Source organism: Stigmatopora nigra, chromosome 22, assembly GCF_051989575.1.
Source record: "Stigmatopora nigra isolate UIUO_SnigA chromosome 22, RoL_Snig_1.1, whole genome shotgun sequence".
Taxonomy (NCBI): domain Eukaryota; kingdom Metazoa; phylum Chordata; class Actinopteri; order Syngnathiformes; family Syngnathidae; genus Stigmatopora; species Stigmatopora nigra.
In genome coordinates, this window is record NC_135529.1 from 3,403,769 (window position 1) to 3,422,478 (window position 18,710).

Sequence of the window (18,710 nt, forward strand, 5' to 3'; positions counted from 1 at the left end):
TAACGTGCCGGCCTCAGAGTTCTGGGTCCTGGGTTCAAATCCAGGTCGGTGTGCCTGTATGGAGTTTACATGTTCTCTTCAGGCCTGCATGGTTTTCTCCGGGTACTCCGGTTGCCTCCGACATTCAAAAACATGCATGATAATCTCTAAATTTCCCCTAGGTATGCGTGTGAGCATGAATTGGTGTTTGTCTCCTCATGCCCTGGGATTGGCTGGCCACCAATTCAGGCTGTTGCTATTTTTACCTATTAAGGACAGTTGTTAATTATATCCTTCACAACAAACAGGCTTTCACTGTATATAAACTTCAGTTATTACGCTAAAACTGGCTCTGATTCTTCACTGTTTTCCTTTCCTAATAAGAAGACAAGAGCCAATAATATAGAGAAACTGCTTCTCTTCTATGTAACTGACCAGATAGGTCTTTTATTGGAACACAATAATTACAGCTAAGTCTAAGTAGAGCAATTGGCCACTCCCTAGGTGTGGGGGCCTGATCACGATGCCCTTTGGCTTTAGTAAATCCCTCAGAAGGGGTTTAGTGGGTAAAGTGATGAGGTCAATTGGGACAGCTCCACAAAAAGAGCAACCCCTATCTCCTCCTGCGCCTGCGTGACAGGGGTCAGCGGCAGGTAAGCCCTCATCGCTGGTGGTTGTTTATTTTCAGGCGCCGAGGCAGTGGCGCCCCAGCACGAGCTCCTTAAAAAAGAAAGAAGCATGTGCGTGCGTGCAGGAGCGGAATGGAGATAGCGTGGGAAAGAAGACAGACGGGAATGTCATCCACCCGCTTATCATTTACGTGCCTCACCTATTAGTATTCGCCTCGCTGTAAACACTCATGGTGAGCCCTTTGCGTTTAGATAAACATTTCGAGTGGTCGACTGTTAGAGCAAAGTCACACTTTGGCTTTAGGGTATTGTTGTGGGACAGCGGCGGGTAACTTTAGGCGCTTTACGCAAAAAAACACACTTGTTATGTACATACACATGCGAAAGAGAGGATCGTTTGTCGCCTTTGGGTTTAGGCGAAGCAGTTTGGCTTCTGGCAAGGAAACAGATGTTGATCAACCTGCACAGAGAGCCTCTGTTCAGTCTTAAAGGAGACATGTGTTTTTTATGCCATTTAAAGCAGTTACCAGGTGTTTTAGTAACTATATCTCTGATGTGATGTGATTTCATAGAAAATCCCAAAAGATCAAGAATTAGTAGAATGGTTCAAAAAGTATTTGTCTTTTTGAAATTAACCCAAATACCAATGGTTCAATGGAGAGTACAGATTTCGGTGCCAGGGACAACTCAAGCAGAGTTAAGTAAGAAATGTGACTGCGACATAGTGAGCTACTGGACACAGACGGCATGGATTCTATTTTCCCTATAGTGGACAGCACTTCATCACCAAGGTCTCAATCAGTCACTACATAGAATCATTATATGTCATTACATATCACTGCCAGTGTTATCATCCTTCCCACGTTGAATGAGACACATTATCGTAGGATATTCTAGTTTATTTATTAAACAAATAGAAACATTGATTTCAAAGTCATTTTAGTCTTCTCTCAAAGCTGCTCTTGGGTTTTATTTTGATTTTTTCTGGTTGTGCTACGTCTGCTACTTGTTTTATATTGGACACATTTGATAAACATAGGGCGGCATAGTAAGAAGATCAGTTATCAAGTCTTGCTCCAGATCTGAAATCGACGGTTCAATCCCTGGTGTGTTCCAGCCTTCCTGTGTGGAGTTTGCCTGTTCTCCTCGTGAGTGCATGAGTTTTCTCTGGCTACTCCGGTTTGCTCCCACATCCCAAAACCTGCATGGCAGGCTGATTGATCACTCAAAATTGTCCCTAGGTAACTCTTTACAATGACTGGTAAACTCCTGTTTATACAACACCAACAGGACAAACTGCTTTGTAATCAAGACTCCAATTTCCATACAAGTGTCATATTCAGACTATTGCTCCCCTAGAATGGATGTACGGTATCTCAACCTTCAATCAATGATGTCATGTTACAATTCTTTAAAAGAAAACTAGTTATGGTCAAAGTAACAGGAAAGTATTTCACCATTTAACACTAACATTTAATTGTTATTCCCAAGTAAACGTCTAAAGATGTTGGAGCATTTTCTTTGGTCTTTTAAAGCTTTTTGTTGTTAAGTGTTTTAGTGGTTAATGTTTCTATTTTCCGTCGTATGGAAAGTGCAATAGACAGTAGACAGACAATAAACAGCTATTGTAATTATAGCCTCTTATAATTGTTATTACAATCTGATGCTCACACTTGCATGTGTGAATGTGTAAATGTAGCTTAAGTCATTATCTGTGCTCTGATGGCTGACAGTTGGACAAATTCCAACAGGGATTTTTTTGTGCAAATTAAAAGACAGTCGAGCCTTAAAACAAAAACATACAGCAACCATGGATTGAACATCCCATTGCAGTAACTGCACTAATTTGCGCTTATTCCAGCAGCCCATCAATGCAAATACATGAAAAAACGAAAAGGGGGAAAAAACCTGGCCATCAGATAGGAGAATGCTGAGTGCTGCATTCCCTTGTTATTACTGCCCAATCGAAGGGCGGCGTGGCAATAAAAGTCATTAACTGAAATAGGAAAAAAATAGCATTTAATAGGCCGCTGTCATTGTGAATTTAGTAGGGCCTTCCTGCCGCCTGCCTAGCTCTCTCCTTCCTCTCGGGGAGGAGCATGGAACGAGGAGGAGGAAAACCAGTGGATTCCTAGACAGAGTCTAGCAGCTGACGCACGGCGAGCTGCCACAGTCTGGGAGCGGAGACAAGTGGAGTTGGAAAAGGGGCGGGTGAGGGGAACTGGGAAGGAACTCACGCAGGAGTTTTATTACTTTAGCTGGTTTATTTCAACAGGACACACACACAGTGTGATATGGCTGGATTGAAAATGAGTTTGTGTGAGGGGTAATCTGAAAAGCTACATCTTGAATGTGGTACAGAAGCCAAGATGGCTTTGGTGATTTAAGGTGAAAATGGCAATGGGTGATGTTGGCAAGAGGAATCAAGGGAGACTGAGATTGAGGGGAGGAGGGCTGGCACCAGTAGGCTGGAAAGACTGGAAATAGGGCAGAGACATTTGGACTTAGTTGATGGCAGGACTATCCACTCGTGGCTTGAGGAATAGAAAAATCAGGACTGGGTGTGGAAAACAAAACTCTGAGGAAGATGGGATGAGTGTTTTTTTGGAAGCAAGGTTGATTCACTTGAAGTCAGGGGTTTATGATACAAACACACACAAGGACTGTCTGGTGTGCAAGGAACTTAAAAGAGGCTGCTTCAAAGAGAAACATTTGTGCATCTACTTGCTCGTTTCTAATACTTTTCCAGACAGACAGCGTTTTTTTTTTTTTTTTAATCTCAACGCATATTGCAGCGATTCTAATTTCAGCACTATCTGGACATGCACACACACACACACACACACACACACACACACACACACACACACACACACACTTTTACTCAGGCGAATAAGCATTTAAAGACAGCCAGCAGAATTATTAGGAAATTGTAGGATGACATTGAAAATAATAATTCCCATTTGAGATGACAAACACATTTTTGCAAGACTTTGCAAAGCATTTTTTTTACCAATGCAATAATAATGAAATCCGAATTTGCACACACCTCGGCCAAAGCTGAAATGCTAGCAAAATTAGAAGGGAAAAAAACTGAAACGAAACAATGATAATTGTGAACTGCTATTATTCTGTTTGTTTGCCTCTCTAGTTTGTTATCACGCTATATCCTGGTTCATGGAGGATAACCGCCAGACTGCTCTATTTGCACACTTTTCCACAGTACAGTTACAGCTTCTTTTCCCTCACACACTTACATAAAGTAAAAAAAAATGATATGATCAAGCTGTAATGAATGCATCCCTGGGAATCAAATGCCCACTGAGACTCAGGCGCTAGTAAAAAGGCAAAAACAGAGAATGGTGATGTTCATTTTTTTTTCACTTCTCAGCATGAGGCTCGTTTTACAAGCTAAGACTGATGGCAGCAAGAATTTTGATAGATCCAAACAGGAGGATACTGAAGTATAATACAGCAGCTTCTAAGATTTTGTTCTAAATTTTACTTATGCTTAAAGTTTAGAACTAAATAATCTTTTGGCATTTATGGGGGAATATCTTCCTGGATTCAAACATTGCAGATAAAACTACATTTCTTATAACCTAAAATAGGTATGTATCGCACTATAGTGCAATACTATGCTAGCATGAACTTCTGTCTTGGACTTTGAATATCAGACAAACAACAAGTAAGAGAGAGAGAGAAAGCTTAAGTTTTTTTTTTCCCCTGAAGACAGTCTTTCACATGAATGCAGCCGCTGCCCCCTTGCTGTCCCTCACGGACAGCCAGATGTTTACACTCGCTCCAGGCTCATCCATGTTTCCATGACGATACAAACCCAGGATTAGTCACAACGGCCGGGGGTAGACCCGCATTCCGGGATTTTGGCTCACCTCTGAGGCTGTGAGAGGGTTATTGTGCAAAACTTGAAAGGCATTTATTTTTATTCTGCCAATTCCCACCGATTCAAAGTATTTCAAATGCATTAGAAACAATTTGCCACCACCAACAACAAAAAAAGTGATCAACCATAACAAAGAATTATATTTATTGAATGAGATAGTTTTATTTAATAACTCCTACTGCTCAAAATTATATTTTGAACTGACCCTGACCAGAATTTAAAAATTGGATGCATACTACAAATACAAAGAATTTCACATTTCTTGGTTTGTTATTATGTTCCAACTCCTTTTACCGATGTTTTATGACAGAGATGTCAAACTCATTTATGTTGTGGGTCACATTGTACAAAGAGTAGTTATGGTTCCATTTGAAGGCCCATCATAACTACGAACCAATATAATTGCCTCACATTGTAGGTTTATGACATAGGCAAGAAATTGAATTATTTCCTTCACCGGCCATAAAATGTATACATACATAAGGGTGGACAGGGATAGCTTCTGGGCTTTGAGTTTAACACCTGGGTTTGCCTCAAATTTACTTCAGTATTGGTATTGAGGTAAATAATGGAGGCATTGTAATATAATCATACCATCATCACAACACCTTTCAGGACATCTAATATTAAACAATGATGACATATATTTACTTACCTCGTTTCTTAACTCAACAAATGAATCTGAACTTTTCTTAATTAAAACTATTCACCAATTAAATTAATTCCACAGAAAGTCAGAAATGTCAGCTTTTTGTACCTTGACGTAGAGTACAATTTCTACAGAAATTGGATTTTCAAATTCCCAGGATTTTTACCTTTACCTCTCATACAAGACAAGAAATGACTCAACACCCTTTCATTTAGAAAAAAAAGTTAAATACTTTCTTCATGAGAGTTGCAAGAAATAGGGACGGAGGCATTTCCAAACAGTTGTGAATCAGATTGTGTCAGCATCTTGTTAAACTGTCACATGGGTGCTGTGCATGTGGGCTCATTTTTGACGGGCTTAGGAATAGACGAAGAAAACATCGACAAAGGACTACAAGAAGAAAAGTACAATGAATATTATTCAAGATGGAGATCCACCCACACTCCAAAGCACTCACTACACAAAAAAAGACCACCTTAGCCTGACAATGTCTAGTGTGGTTGTGCAAGATTATTACCTCATACATTATATATATAAATATATAAATAAATATACATATATACATACATACACATGTATATGTATACATATATATATATAAAAATAGGAAAAGGGGAATCCCCTACCTGGCAGTTACTGCACAGGTCTGTCTGTCATCATGACACAATACAAAAGAGAAAACCAAGAAGAGCAGTTAATGACGCAGAACCCTAATTAAAAATCTCCCGAGCATGAACAAATTAACTCAAGTTACGAGTTCAGACTCAAACAAGCACACGTACGAAATGAATTGAACCAGATCAGGAGGACGTTCACACTCAAACAGGGGCACCAATGCTGCCCTGTCTGTCATATTTTCTTCTTTATTCAATAACGTGAGATTCCCCAGACGAGCACTTCATTTTTGTCTTAGTTTGAAATTTAAATTAAAAAAAAAAACTCCAACAATGTGTCCTGTCATTCAAATTTGGGCCAGCCACGTGATAAAAATGGCACGCCTTTTTTCATGCGAGGAATTAGCCTAACAAGGGAGAGAGGCAGCGGGCGGCCTAATGACATTGCGGGGAGCGACATATGCCTGGCATCACTATGTCTGTCACTCCTTGGGGACATTACGGTAACAGGATAGTAAGGAGGAAACGGTGTCGTGTGTGCATCTGTCTGTGTGTGTTACCTCCAGGCATAAAGCCCTGGAGACAGACAGAAGGGGGTGGGGTGTGAAGAAGAAATACAGACATGAGGGGTCAGCAGGAGGAGGACAGTAGATGAATGAAAGAAGAGGGGATGAACTTGACCCAGTCTGGAGGACTAAAAACAGGAAGGAGGGTAATGAAGTGGAAACATGCTTTGTCATGCCTCACCAAAGCCATAGGATTAGACTTCTATAATTAGAGGACGGGGGCATCTTATGCTAGACTTCCTTGTCGGCCGTAACGATGCTGCTAGGGTTCAGTTACACATGGAGACAGGAGGTTTGTCGAGGTGCGTGAAATGGAAGCTATGAAGAGATGGTTTCTTTCGCAACACTTTGGAATGGGCACTGAAGTGCTAAGATTCAACTATTCTGGAATGACATTCTGTCCATGTACATTCGTACAACAACAACGTTGTTAAAAACAGACCAGCATAAAAGACCTGGAAGACTGTAATGAGAACTCTGGTTAGCGATAGGTGCACCAAGAAGGCATGGGCCGGCTCCCAGGTTTCAATGTATAGGCCATCCGCTCGTTTAAGTGATGATCTTAAAACCGTCAGTGCATGCAAATTGATACCCATTAATAATGGAGTCAGTGAGGGTAATGCTGAATACACATTATAAATACATTTGAACATACAGCAAAATGTTCAAACACAAAATGTGTAGAAAATGTGCATGTCAGTTTTTTTTTTAGTAAATATGTGCTTAGGTCAGGCACCAAACGACTTTTGTGTGTGACTGTACGGACCATAAGACGTGGCTGACATCAGCCCACGTGGCCAGTGATGAAACACCTGAAAAATGCATGGGTTACCATCTCCACTTTCCTACACTTAAAAGGCATTACATTAAGTAGACATTCAAAACTAGTTGAAGTTGAACAGCAGATTTCCACCACATAGCAACGATTCCCGTGGCAGACAATATGGCCCGTCCCCAAAAAAATTGCAATATAGCAGTGTCCCAAACGGACAGAGGGACACTGTAAAAGTATAATAATAAAAGTGGAAACAGGACAGTTTCTGGTTTAATAATTTAAGTCTTCTGGATTTGTGCAGTTTCATATCTAATTTCTGAGCTTTTAGCCAGCAAAGAAAATGTGAAGAAACTCTTAAGAGCACAGGTAGCCCACCTGACATATTCATCACTGCCTGCACAGAGCGCCGGACCGTCGGCTAACGCTTTTGTATGAATATTTATCCGAAGAGGGCTGGCATCGAAACAGATGAGCTCGCACAGGGTGGAGTGAGCGAGCTATCTATCTCACTCGCTCCCCTTCGCTGCTCACCATCCGTTACTTCTCTCCAGCAACCACCATTTCAATAGTCGCCCAACCACCCACCCTCGGGCTTTCCTGATATCACCGTGTCTATTTCTCTCCCCCTAAAGTGGCCCACCACTGCTAGCCTCTTCTTCTTCTATTCAATCCCTCCAGCAGGCTGATATATGTATGCTAAAGGATGGATGGAGAGGAACGGGGGGAGGAAAAAGTGTGTGATTAATGTCTTTGAGAAAAAGATAAATAATCACAGGAGACTGGGGGCTGGTAGTTGGCCTTAGGGGAGCAAATATGGAGAGTTTTATGGCTGGGGGAGGAGATGGAGGAGGAGAGGAGTACGGCGACAGCAGATTCATTCAAGTATATTAGCCTACCCCTCCCTCCCACACACACGCGCACAATAACCTCAGCTTCTATTCTATTGCGCTACTGTCTTTCATCATCAACAATGAATCCCATTCCTAAGACAGCACACATACACACTCGCACACACACAGACTGAACACTTTTTTTCCAGGCCACTGTATACATATATGTGTGTGATGGGCCAATACATGTGCTGTGTGATGTGGCTGACAGCCTCCTCCACCACTCCCCCTCTCTCTTTCTCTACCCCATGCTGCCCTGCTTTTAAGCCCTCATCCTCCAGTGGCTGCCTGTCCCCTGGAGTAGATTGCATCTTTTATTTATCATTTTTACCCTCCTCCTTGGCTTTATTTCTTTTCTTCAACCAACCAAACTGCGCTTCCCCTCCCACTGCAAAAGAGAGAAAAAAACTGGAGCGAAAATTGCAATCAGCATAACACGTCGTCGTTCTCCTGCTGTGTGCTCGCCTGTCATCCTCGCCTCTGTTGTGAGCGGATGAGACTGACAGCCCGTGCAGACGAGGACACAAACACATGCGCAGATCGCCAGCCCCGGTCTCCCTCTTTCTCTCAGACACACACACACACAAACCAGACAAAGGACAGGCATAGAAAACAATTATACAATTAATTGATTGTCGAGGACATTTCAGAATGTCCAGAATTTGATGAGGATGACCCATGTCTTGAAGCATTCGAGAACAAACTGTACTTGGTGGATGATTTCAAATCCGGCCAAAAGGCGCCAATCACACAGATTAGAGTAGAAACCAGAATTGAGAAGATTTTGAGATGGGTATCAGTGATGTGATCATTAGATTCATGCCCTGCAATTGACTGGCATCCACTCTAGGGTGTAGTTTGCCTTTTGCCCAAAGACAGTTGAGTTCCAGCAACCCCCGCAAACCCTTTTGAGGATGGCCGGTATGGAAGATGAATGAACGATACTTAAATCTCTATTGACACTCGATTTAACTATTTTTATCAAACAAACAGGATTTGTGTCCTTGGTCAAATAGCAGGAAAGGTAATGATCAATTATTTCATTATTTGTCTATTTAATGCAGGAAATATGACTCAAACGCTGGATTTCCAACCATAATAATAATATATCATCCAGTAAAAAGTGGTATAGGGCAGTATGAGATGCATTTTTGAAAGTTTGGGTGAGACACAACTATCCATCAATCGAGTTTTTTGGTGCTTTTCCTATTTATGGCTGAGTAAGCAGGAGTCGGGAAAACAAAGATTTAAACCCAGATCACATGAATAGAAGACATATGCAGTGAAAAGATATTCTGGGGTCACTGTGCAGTCAGAAGAGAATCCCACGCACATGTTCTCATTACAGTTACTGATAAAATAGTGTACCCCATATGACTTTAAGCAGGCATTAGCATAAACCCAATGTGCACATATAATACAGTGTGCATGACGAAAAGCCATTCGCATCTATAACTGGGGGCAATTTTGAGACTTTTTTAATTAACCTAATCTGTTTTGGAGCGTTTGAAATGTGAGAGCATCGAGACAAAGCCTGCTAAAAAATGTAAACACCATCACTTTCGATATTACCATTCACCGTGAGATAGACATGACTAGGCAACCAATTTAACTCATTGGATGCCAACAACAACAATAGACGTCCAATCCATTTAAAACATTTGAAATGGGAGGACTGGCAGTCAATGGTTAAGCTTCTTTTCATCCTCGTGTTGTGAATTAAAATTTGTTTTTCAGTAGTAGAAATGACAAGAAATGTATTTGCGGACAGCCTTCCCAGTTCAAATGGATTGGACATCTCTTGCAGTCATTGTCAAGTTACAAGAGGAGTCAGGTGGCATCTTTTAATATCTGTGGAAGCTTTTACACCTCACTGCATCATTATTTTTATACTGAAATAATCAATATAAGCAGTCTTTTCTTGTAATTACATTTGGCCTTTTGTTAACCGAATGTTGAGGTGATGGTTCCGTTCCGCCTCGGCAGCTAAATCACGTGAATGAGAATACATATTTGATTGGCTACTTCTTGTTGGGGAAATATGTCTCAGCAAGAGCAATCAAACCTTATTGTTTATAATATTCTTTGCAGTGTAAAAATGGATCATGTGGCAGTCAAAATGAAAACGAGACTGTGTGTAAACACCAAAAAAATAGGATCCAAGAATAATGTTGTAACAATGAATGTAGTAATATTAGAAAAATGAAGTATTTCCTTGTAACATGAGAAAAATGTCGTAATATTAGAAGAATACAGTCATATGGGTAAATTACCAGATTGTTAAAGTCACAGGATTACCCAAAAACAGATTACTGAAAAAAAAATAAACAATATTACGAGAATATAGGAGGGCATCATAATGTTACCAAAATTAAGTTGTTATATTATAGAACATCCAAAGTTTGATAATCAAACCAGAACTTCACAACAATGAAGCAGAGGCGGTAACCATTGTTGCGGCATGGTTTCTGGTAACTAATAAGAAATAATTTATCCTTAATTCAATAGGCAAATGAGTCCCAGAATGTGAATCCCATGAGTGTCCCATATGAGTTGAATAGTGGGGAATCTGGTAAACAGGCCATTTACACACAAGAGTGGCTTAGGAGAAGAGATGAGTGACTGGAGAGCTGGCTGCCTGTGTGCCTGTTCCATGGCTACTATTGTGCACTGCACATTCTCCAAACCCACAAGAGCTCCAGCCATCTCCACGCACACATTATTTGGAGGCATAGCAAGCCGAAGAGAAGGAAAAGGAGGAGGAGGACGAGGAGGAGGAGGTGGTGGTGGAGGAGGAAGATCATGCATAAAATCTTGTTTGAGTGATGCGTTCAGAATCAGATGAACCAGGGGAGGGTAATGGGATTAGAATCCTGAACGGCTTCCAAGGGTGTGGAGTGGGATTGACAGCTCCGAGTCCAAACGCACTGGATGAAATAGGATGAGTGAAGAAGAAGAAGGAAGAAGGAAGAAGAAGAAGAAAAAAGGAGAAAGAAAGGAGGCTGCTTAGCCCACATTCCCCACTCCCTCGTAATAAAACTAGGTGAATCATTTGCATCCAGGAGCCACATACGTCCTGGCATTGACAGAGCGCGTGAGAGAAAGAGAGAGAGAAAGAAATGGTGTTTGGCAACCAAAATAGAAGCACTGTGGCTTTAAAGAGCCTCAGCCCTCCCACCCTTCTTTTCTAAATATCGTCTATTTAGCCTTTGAAAAGATAAAGGGGGTTTTGTCTTTGAGACGGCTGCTGCTGGCTGAAGAAAAGAGCTACAATGGCAGAAAAAAATAGGAACAAAGTGCTATATAAGATTGCAATGGGGAGTGGAGCGCGTTCGGGGGGCGGGGGCGGGGTTGGGGGGCGCGCTTGGGGCTGAGGAGAAGTGGGCTACTATTACGTGGAAATACCCGGCATTGTTTACACAAGCATTTGGGAATGGGGGGAGAGCGTGGCACTCACCGACTTGCAGGACGTTGTCCACCCAGCCTCCCTCCAGCAGAGTGACACCTCGCAGGAACGGCAGCTGGGTCTCGTCGTTATTGTCCCCGCTAGTTCCACTCTCTTCGGCCCCGGCGTTGAACGACGAGTACATGCAGATCTCCTTCTCGCTCCTCGGGAACGACCAGTATACGATCCGACGCTGGACGGGTTCCGGGATCCGCTCGAAGCGCTCCTCCACCCGTTGGAAGGGCCACTTCTCGGCCACTCGGCGAGCCGCGATGTCGAGCAACGACTCCGGGTTCTGCGCTTTGCCGTTCTGCCCCGTGCCGGATCCCGAGCCGCCGCAGCCGCCAGCTCCTGCTCCGCCGCTGCCGCCGACGCCGCCGCTGCCACACAGGACTCCTCCAGCCCGCTGCCTACAAGCCGGATTGTAGCCGGGCCGGCAGCAGAGCCGCTTGGCTGGAGGCTGCTGGACTCGCTCGGCCATGTTCGCACCGCTTCCGACCTGCCTCGCCGAGTCTCTTCGATCATATAAACCGGATAAGGAAGAGAGAAGGACACTCTCACGCCGATTGTTCGCCCTACATGGAAAGGCGAGCCTTATATGGTTATGTAGGCGTGGCCTAGATGTTGTCATCCAGCCTTTGTGTCTAGTGGGCGTGGCTTGTGTCAAGGGGGCTTGAAGGGGGGTTCTGCTATAAAAGGAAGCGGAGGCGGAATTCCCGAACGTCGGCAAATCCTTTGTAAAAACCGTCGGGGCGCGTGAGGGCGGGGCCCCGACGGCCGTTGGGGGCCTTTTGAAGTTTTGCCTTCTTCTTGGGAGTTTAAAGGCGGGGGCTTAATCCAGAAGCGGCCTCGGCGGCTCCTAGCGGGACAAAAGGGGGCGAGAAAGCCCACTTCTTTCCTCCCCTTTCATTTTTTGCTTCTCCAGTAGAGCCGGAGTTGCAGGAATAACATGACACTTGTTTGTCGAGGCCTCGCTCAACCCCAAAAGTTGACTTCCTAAAAAAAAACATACACACACACACACACAAAAGACAGCAGATATAAATAAGTGAGGTTTCCAAATAAATGGACATCAGCATTTAGTGGTGGGCTATGCAATTTTGGTCTTCAATAGTGGACTTGAGATTTATTTGATCTCGTTGCATGGCATTTATACAATATTCATCTTTCAGTACCATTGACGGTGCAAGACGTCCAATCAGGACACATGGACTAAGCCTAAGGCAACATTTTGGCCTGGTTGAATTGAATGCTTTTATTGTCAATACAAAAGTATAATGATATTTAAAGCTTCACCGCAAAGTGGACAATAACAACGACAACAAACAAATAAGTAATCAATAAATAACAATGACTAAGAATTATAAAATAGTCAACAGAAGTACTCGACAACATAAATAAGTGCGAAAGTTCACAAATAACAACATCAGACAAACACTTGAACAGATAAATAATCAATAAATAATGATGAATACATAATAAATATATAAATAGTCAACATAATAAATATTATTTGTCAACATATGTACTAAATAAGTTTTAATCAACATACGTCTGCGCATACATACAAATACATCTAAACACATTCATTCATTCATTATCCATGCCGCTTATCCTCACGAGGATCGTGGATGTCCTGGAGCTAACTTTTTCTTTCACTTGTAAAATATTGTCTGCTATGAGATATATTTAACTAAAACTGCTGATCCATACAACCAACGATTTATGAAAAAAACATCTTGTAAACTATCAGGGGCGCCCAATCTTTTTTATAACACTGTATTTATTGGAGCCAGTCTTTGCAAAAGTTATTTTCCTGCAGCTCAAAATATCTGCTCTTTCTCTGTGTCTGGCCACATGATTACACTCTCTTAACAGTCATTAAATGTCACGGAGGTGGATGGATACAAAATGGTGGTATACAGTTATTTAACGTGCCCACCTTCCTGTGTGTGTTCCTATAGCTCCTTTGCGACAAGAAAGTGTTGCCGTGCCTCTGCGGGTGTGAGCTTGCGGTTCCACCGCCCGCCCCCAGGCTCCCCAGCAATAAAGAGATGCTGAGAATCTACCGTATTAATTAAAAGGATTTAAGAAAAATGGTCACAAGTTTGCCAGCATGCTCCTTAATTGTCTATAAAATGTAGCCAAAAGTATGGTTGTAAATAAAATATGCTAGCAACATGTTTCCAGCTGCCCCTGTTGTGACTCTTGCAAGGGGGACTAAAAGGCTGCCCTTTGAACCACGTTGAAAGCAAGCCGTGCCGTATGGAGCCAGCAGATGTGACCTAACCTGATTTGGTTTCAATACTTCCCCACAGGAAGTTCACAAAGCCAGCAGGTCCTGCTTTGTTATTTCAGTCATCTTTCTCAGAGGGCCAACGGAGACTTTTTGGCTCCTTTTCTTCTTGCGGACAGGAGTTATTGCATTATAATTTGCGAGATTGTTCAAACAGAAAATTTACTGGTAATCACATTTTTTTCCCCAAATAAAAGCCAGGTGTCGTATGTTTTCAGAAAATGATTTTTCTTAACAAGCTTACATGAGTTTCACAGTGTGAGTCCTAAAAGAACAGCACTCATACATTTTTCTGCTTCTCTATAACTCGACTAATGACTGCTCATCTAAAATAAACATTAAAAAAAACAGGTGGAGGTGTCACAATATCACGATACCAAAAGTTACTCAATATCCTTTTGCTCTTGTCTGGCTACAAGATAAGCCATTATTGCTTAAAATGCATGCATATTTCGTCGGCTGTAAGTATACATAGACATGCTATGTAACCTTTGTGACGATGTGAGAACATCACAAGACGTGCACAGATGACTGGCTGACTAAATGACTCCAAGGAATGTTAAGACTTAAGCAAAGAAATCCATCTGACGAGTGTTCAACTTCTAATGTTATGATTTCAAAATGAATACAGGACAAATAGTGTCAAATTTGTGAAAAGACAACTTAATGCACGTTTTTGTGCACCTATTGAGATTTTGAGGTATAGTACATGAATATATAGATTGGCTGCTCAGGAATAAAATGCTGAAATGCACTCAAATTAAAGCTCATGCAATGCAAAACACTTTCCACAGTCAGCAAAACTTCCAACACAAAGAGCACACCTGGCTTCATTTGTTAAACATAAGGACAGAAAATTAAAGACACTTGTTGCTAATGATACGAACACACATTAAAAAGCAGGCTCAGAGTGCACAATTTCCTCAAGATTCCAAGCAAACACAATGGATGAAGGTAGAATCAGGGGAAGAGGAACCCAAGACAATGGAGAGAGAAGAGCTTGCCATGGAGGAACATGGTTGGAACAACAAAGATTTTAAACCAGAAGAGGAATAGGAGAAGACCAATCATGAAGCAGAGGAGGACGATGAAAATTAGATGGCCCATGAGGAAGGACAAGACAAAATCGCACCATAATTTTATATTTAGGTGGGACAATGAACCCTAATTGTGGATATGGTTTCCAATTATGTCAACTTTAAGAACATTGATGATGTCAGCTTGGCCAAATTGACTGAGTTCTCCAGCACCAAAAATTGGGCTGAAACTGGTCAATGAGTTTCCAATTGAGCGCAATGTTGCAGGACACAAACACCATGTTTTTATTATGTGCCGGGTAGCATACATCCATGTTCACTGTGAAGTTGGTGGACATACTGTGTTGATCAATTACAATGTCATTATTGAGGTTATTGGCCAATATTACTCTCTGTGCTTTCATGAGTTCAGAAGGACTTGAAAGGCTCATCCACCATAATGCTGTCCTCAGATCTAACAACACCATTCCGGGCTTGCACATCCCATTTATGTGATGATTTGGGACAATGGCCGCTTCCAAACAGCAAGCCAGATCACAGAGTGGTTCACCACCAGCAGTAATGACTTTCTAAACATCCGCCTGACACTCAACTCCCCTTTCTCGAACCCTATCGAAGAGTTCTTCTCATCGTAGGGATGGAAAGTTTTTGACAGACAACCATACACCACAGAGGCTGCTAAGGGCAAAAGAGCTGGCATGTGTTGACATCCCAGTGGAGGCCTTCCAAGCATGGATTTGCCATTCTAGGGCTTATTTCCTGCGGTGCCTGGCAAAGGAGAATATAGCCTGTGATGTGGATGGGGTGATGTGGCCTGATGTTTTAGCATTTGAGAAAAACTAACAAAAACCTGCAGGGGAAAAAAAAGCAAAAAAACATTCATTTTCCATACTGCTTATATCACACAAGGGTATTGAGGGTGCTGAAATCTATCCCAGCTTACTATGGGCAGGAGGAGAGTTACACCCTGGAGAAGTTGCCAACCGATCAAAGGGCACACTGCTTGAGAATTGCATTTAACTGAATTGACATCACATTCCTAATCCATGGAGTTAATCTACTCTTTGCAGCTACGATAAAAAATTTCAACTCCAATAACTTGATGTTGATCAAGAAGGCCTAGTTCTCAGTCTGTAATTCATCTCATGTGTTCTATACTATGGGGTCGAGGTCAGGACTTGGGATTCAAGTTCATGCTCACCAGACTTTGTCCTCCATTGTCTTTATAAACCTTTCCCAATGTAGAGTCATGTTATAAAAGGACGGGGCCAACTCGAAACTGTTCCCACACAGTTAGGAGCACGGCATTGTCCAAAATGTCTTGGCATGCTAAAGTGTTCAGCAGTCCCTTGTACTGGAACTAAGGGGCGTGGCCCGGCTCCCTAAAAACAATCCCACACCATAATCCCCCCCTCCACCAGACTTCACATTTGGCATAATACAGACAAATATCGTTCTCATGGCAACGGCAAAACTCAGACTGTCGATCAGATTTCCAGATAGAGAAGCATAGTTTGTCACTCCAGAGAACTTTTTTCTCCACTGCTCTAGAGCCCAATGGAGGTGTACTTTATACTACTGCATCTGGTTGTTTTGCATTTCACATAGTGATGTATGGCTTGGGTGCAGCTGCTTCGCAATTGAAGCCATTCCATGAAGCTCTCTTTACACATTTCATGATAATGTGAAGGGCATATCAACTTTGGAAGCCTGTTTGGTTGACGGCAGAAATTTGGCAACCTCATCAGATTACGTGCCTCAGTATCCTCTGATCTTGGTCCATCACTTTAACATGGCCTACCACGTAGTGGCGGAATTGATGTAATTCTCAAACATTTCCACTTTCTTTTAATACAGCTGACAGTAACCCCTGGAATATTTAGTAGCAATGACAGACTGGATTTTTTTGTACAGGAAGCATTCTGAAATAGCTCCACAATGAGGTGATTAGAGCAACACATTCTTTAAAAGATATTTGTAAAGCAAATGTCGTTAACAAAATCTGATACTTCATTTTAACTAACCAAATCTTCTCATAAATATTAAATTATAAAACAGAAACTTCATGTGTACCAGTCAACGCTCCTTATCTCACTGGGTGCCATTGACAGGGCTAGATGTCCAATCAATTTGACTGTCCAGTCCCCATTTAGAATTGATTGGACGTCTAACACCGTCAATGGCTTTTATACACGAGCATGTAAAGCCAGTACAGTTTGAATGAATTGCACGTCGATCGTTGTCAAAGTGAGGGGCCTAAATAATCGACCATTCTAGTAATATAAAACGGTTAAAGGTTCTCCATCGTAAAAAAAACTACAAGTCCCACCTAAACATGAAAAATACATCACTTCCGAACCAGCTTTGACAGCGGAAAGAGAAACGGGATCGATATATACAAACACCTCCTCGCACACAGGTTAGTTTTTATTTCATCTGTCACGTCTTTTGGAGTGATCGTTCACAACTTACCTTTTAAAATCCACATTTGTGGCAAAATGTTGTTTTTGGGGCTTCTGGTTTTAATCCAACTCTAACAGGGTACAGGTTAGCTGCTTGAAGCTAATCCGGTTGAGAAATGTCGTTTAGATCCCTACGGAGCCCTCCAAACTTCACGTGCATTACTAACGACAGATAAGTAGAAACGATTCGTGCTACATTTTTAAGGACGTGGATCTACTTTTGCTCGTTTTCAATGATGACCAAATAGCGCGCATCACAATAGTAGTTCTTCTGAAGATGTGACGCTCATTTTACTCACACGTATCGACGACTACACGTTAATTACGTCTCTATTTGCTCAATTTGTGTTATGGCATGTCTATTCTAACTCTCTCACTGCCTTTGATAGCGATAAACATCAAATCTGGGAGGGCTAGATCGATCGTGTTTCCGTGCCACTGACGGTGATAAAGGTCCAATCCATTTGGACTTGGAGAGTTTGGACGTTTATCGCCGTCATTGGCAGACAATGAGTTAAAATGTGAATTCATGAAAATGTTTTGAGAGCAGGGATTCTGTTCTTGTGCTTTCTTAGTTTATGTGTTGCAAATTGTTAAACTGATTTTACACTTTTATAGTAACTCTACCTGACTATCACCACTATTGGCAGGCAATGAGCTCACCAAAATGAGAAAAATTATGTACTAAATAAATCAAAACAACAATCACATTAGAACAACGATCATATTTGCCACCTCGGTTCTCTAATTTTGTTATAACTGACTTTACTTTAGGAACCCCTCCCCCAAGTGTTCATTTATAGCCTCACCTTCCTAAAAACTAGATTCTCTCTTCCCAGAACAATGATTGACATCCGAGCCTGGGCACAGTACATCGTGGAGTGGGCCGCCAAGGACCCCTATGGCTTCCTTACTACGGTGTTGCTGGCGCTCACGCCCCTCTTCATCGCCTGCGCGTTGTTGTCGTGGAAACTGGCCAAGATGATCGAGGCTCGAGACAAGGAGCAGAAGAAGAAGCAGCGGCGGCAGGAAAACCTGGCCAAAGCCAAGCGGAGCTAAAAAGATGGCCAAATGGTCACATGGGAGGAAAAAAAAAAGGACAGAGGCCCAAGTGGTGCCTCTGCTGTTGCCTTTACTACCAGCACAGACCCTCTAAGGCGGGGATGGGCGAAAGCATGACCCTATCCGTCCAAAAGTGCCGAGACTGAAATCCCCGTCGGACTTGCTACAGCAAGTGTCTGTGTGACATTTTTATATTCAGGTTTTTTTTCTTCTCCCAATTACACAGTGCATTTTTAACAAATTGCATTCCCTTCTTAACATTGTTTTCTTGAATTGATATCAAATGAAGCATACCTTCTGTACCTAACAGCTTTAATCATCAATAAAGTTTTCATGTTTACTATAAAAAGGCCTGTATATTTTAAGTTTGATTCTTGGTTTAAATGTACTTCATTATTTTCC

At 42.1% G+C, this 18,710-nt stretch overlaps 2 protein-coding genes across 2 annotated transcripts in view; one reads left to right on the forward strand and one right to left on the reverse strand.

Annotated features, from left to right (window-relative positions):
• The window catches only part of LOC144215509 (zinc finger SWIM domain-containing protein 6-like), a 55,758-nt gene extending 38,265 nt beyond the window's left edge, over positions 1 to 17,493 (reverse strand). Inside the window, exons 1-2 of the mRNA XM_077744488.1 lie at positions 17,257 to 17,493; positions 11,464 to 12,447 (exon numbers count right to left, since the gene is read on the reverse strand). Coding sequence (XP_077600614.1) covers positions 11,464 to 12,082 — 619 coding nt within the window. The 5' untranslated portion in view covers positions 12,083 to 12,447; positions 17,257 to 17,493. The remainder of the gene's footprint in view (positions 1 to 11,463; positions 12,448 to 17,256) is intronic.
• On the forward strand, positions 17,050 to 18,657 carry LOC144215510 (small integral membrane protein 15). Its single transcript, XM_077744489.1, has 2 exons — positions 17,050 to 17,203; positions 18,086 to 18,657. Exon 2 carries the CDS (start codon positions 18,090 to 18,092, stop codon positions 18,303 to 18,305), a length of 216 nt encoding a protein of 71 aa, XP_077600615.1. The 5' UTR covers positions 17,050 to 17,203; positions 18,086 to 18,089; the 3' UTR covers positions 18,306 to 18,657.
• The last annotated feature ends 53 nt before the right edge of the window (positions 18,658 to 18,710 follow it).